This window comes from Montipora foliosa, chromosome 11 (assembly GCF_036669935.1).
Source record: "Montipora foliosa isolate CH-2021 chromosome 11, ASM3666993v2, whole genome shotgun sequence".
Taxonomy (NCBI): Eukaryota; Metazoa; Cnidaria; class Anthozoa; order Scleractinia; family Acroporidae; genus Montipora; species Montipora foliosa.
Window position 1 is genome coordinate 42811625 of NC_090879.1, and position 2500 is coordinate 42814124.

General features: G+C 34.4%; 1 protein-coding gene across 1 annotated transcript in view; it reads right to left on the reverse strand.

Moving 5' to 3' along the window:
• The window catches only part of LOC137977679 (huntingtin-interacting protein 1-like), a 62387-nt gene that overhangs the window by 58541 nt on the left and 1346 nt on the right, over window positions 1–2500 (reverse strand). Inside the window, exons 2-3 of the mRNA XM_068824979.1 lie at window positions 1421–1484; window positions 347–489 (exon numbers count right to left, since the gene is read on the reverse strand). Coding sequence (XP_068681080.1) covers window positions 347–489; window positions 1421–1484 — 207 coding nt within the window. The remainder of the gene's footprint in view (window positions 1–346; window positions 490–1420; window positions 1485–2500) is intronic.

Below are 2500 nucleotides of genomic sequence, written 5' to 3' on the forward strand. Positions count from 1 at the left end.
AATATGTCGACTGATGTTATTTTGCTTCAGAGGGAGTTTTTAGGACTTTTAGATTTTGGTTTCCAACTTCTACAGACAAATTATGCAGCTAAAAATAAAGATTCCAGATTTAGATATTATACCTCGAACAGAGTCAACAAGTATTTTTTCCATAAAAGATCTAATATGACGTCACCAGAAATGACGTCACAAGCATTATGATGTCATCTGTCACTCCAGCCCTATCAATTCTCAATATTCAAAGACTTTGAGGGTTGACAGCCCTGTAGATGTATCTTACAAGTGTGATCACATCCGTTGATGTTCTTCATACATGTAAGCCTACATGTACACTTGTGATGCTTACATTTGGGTGCCCTTCTCGCAACAGCTTGTGGATAACAAGCATTGCCTTCCAACACATGATAACTTGTGAAGGCAATGCCATTCGCCCCAATGAGTTCCAAAAGGTGGAGGCGCCCTTCTCATGCCAAGTTCCAATGATTGCACTTGAGAAAAAGGTTAAGCAAAAAACAAGAAGCTAAAAGTGTTTTCTCTGAATAAATATCCTTATTATCAATGCCTGCATGCAATACAGTTGCTTGCCAGCTGTGTAGCAGTCATGCACTTGATCAGTCCTACGTGGTATATTAATATCTGGCATTTACATGTAAATAACAAGAAAAAAGGTACTGCAAGCTACCATACTCTAAAATCTGGAGATCAGTGTTGGTACAGTACAGTGTAAATTAGAGCACAGCTGGCCCATTCCATCAACTGGCCATCAACTGATTCCCTATGTCTAGATCAGGTTTAGGGAGAATTGCATTTCTTCGTTCTCCATGTATGACATTGTGTGCTGTGTACTGAGTGTGTTTTGCTGCATACTGGGGTTTTAACTTCTCATTCCATTCTTAGCCAACATTTGATTTAATTTCCCTAACCTTAAGTTTCAATAAATTATAGTCTCCTCAACAAGTCAAGTTCAGCTACATTGTTTAAATATGATATTATTATATAACTATACTTAATAGAGTATTGTGTTTCTGATAGGTCAGTGACGAATGCATATAGATTATAGAGCGCAATATGGAAGTTGCTATGAAAACACGGCAATTGAGTGAATGTTTTGTACATACAATAAATAGAAAATCATATGAACTTAATGGCTTGCGCACTCATGTTCATATGATTTCCTATACATAATACTGTTACATTATCATTATTTTTGTTGTAAACCCAGCTTAAGGTACAAAATAAAACAGTTGAAAAGAATACATTTTCTGAAAATAATTTCTTAGGATTGCTGGGGTTTAAATTAAAATACATAATAACGAATGCCTTTTCCTCATTAAAGAACTTTTAACATGTTTGCCTCTGACAACATCAAAAAATGTGAAAAGTGTATTATTTGAGCCAGCTTTTGTTTGAAAAAGGATATTTCTGATGTGCTTCTCCTTGACTGCAGATTCAACATTGTTGACAGCTTTTCCTATGGCCTCTGACTGTAGTACAAAAAATATGAGTATGTACATGATAATTGAAAAATGTAAAAGAAATTAAAGTAGATATATAGAATGTAACTTAATTAGCGCATTCTAAATTCTGGCCAATTCTTGTTACCCTGACTTTCCTCACATTATTATTTTTCTTGTTCAGTCAATGTAACCATGACTGCTTTAGCTAGTAATATAATATAATCATTTTTTTTCCCATTGGTCATCTGGTTGTTTCACATAACAAGGTACACATACAGCAGAGGTATTTTACAGCTTTCTTTTGTTATGAACAGGATCAGGGTTGAACATGGAGCTTTAAAATATAGTCAGCACCAAACCACAATATACCAGAAGACAGATAAAGTTAATCCTGGAGGTTTTTTGTTCAGAAATAGGACAATATTAATGAACCTATCCCTACTAAGAGAGACAACAACAAATTTCGTTCTCTTAAAGTCCAGATGATTTTACACTCATTTTACACTCATTCCAAAGCCTCATACTTGCTGGATTCCGAATTCCAGATTCCTTCACATCGGGCGGTCTATAGCTATATGTCTGAATTGCCATTCACATTGGTTTATCTTTAAAATAACTTCTACTGAGTGCATTTAACTTCTTTGAAGTCTAAAGAAGTTTACATAACCTTTTAATTTATATGACTCGAAAATTTGAAACATTCACCTTAAAAGATTATGATTAATTATTCATAACCTTAATTTTGAAAGTGGATATTTTAATTGCAAGGTCCACATGCCTCATCAGATATTAGTTCCTGATGAGAAGAAAAAAAAATTCAAAATTTGTAAAAAATGTCTGAATTTGCAGAAAACTGGGTGACACATACAGTGCTCCTGACAAGACTGTTACTTAACTCACACAATCAAAATGACATGTCAGCAGATAAGAAAGCAATAATCTTCAGGAGATAAGAGCCATTGTAAATAAATGGTTGGCCCTGCCCTTATCTCTCATGATTTCTTTAAAGCCTGAGTCCTTTGCCTATTTTTAACATTAAAGCA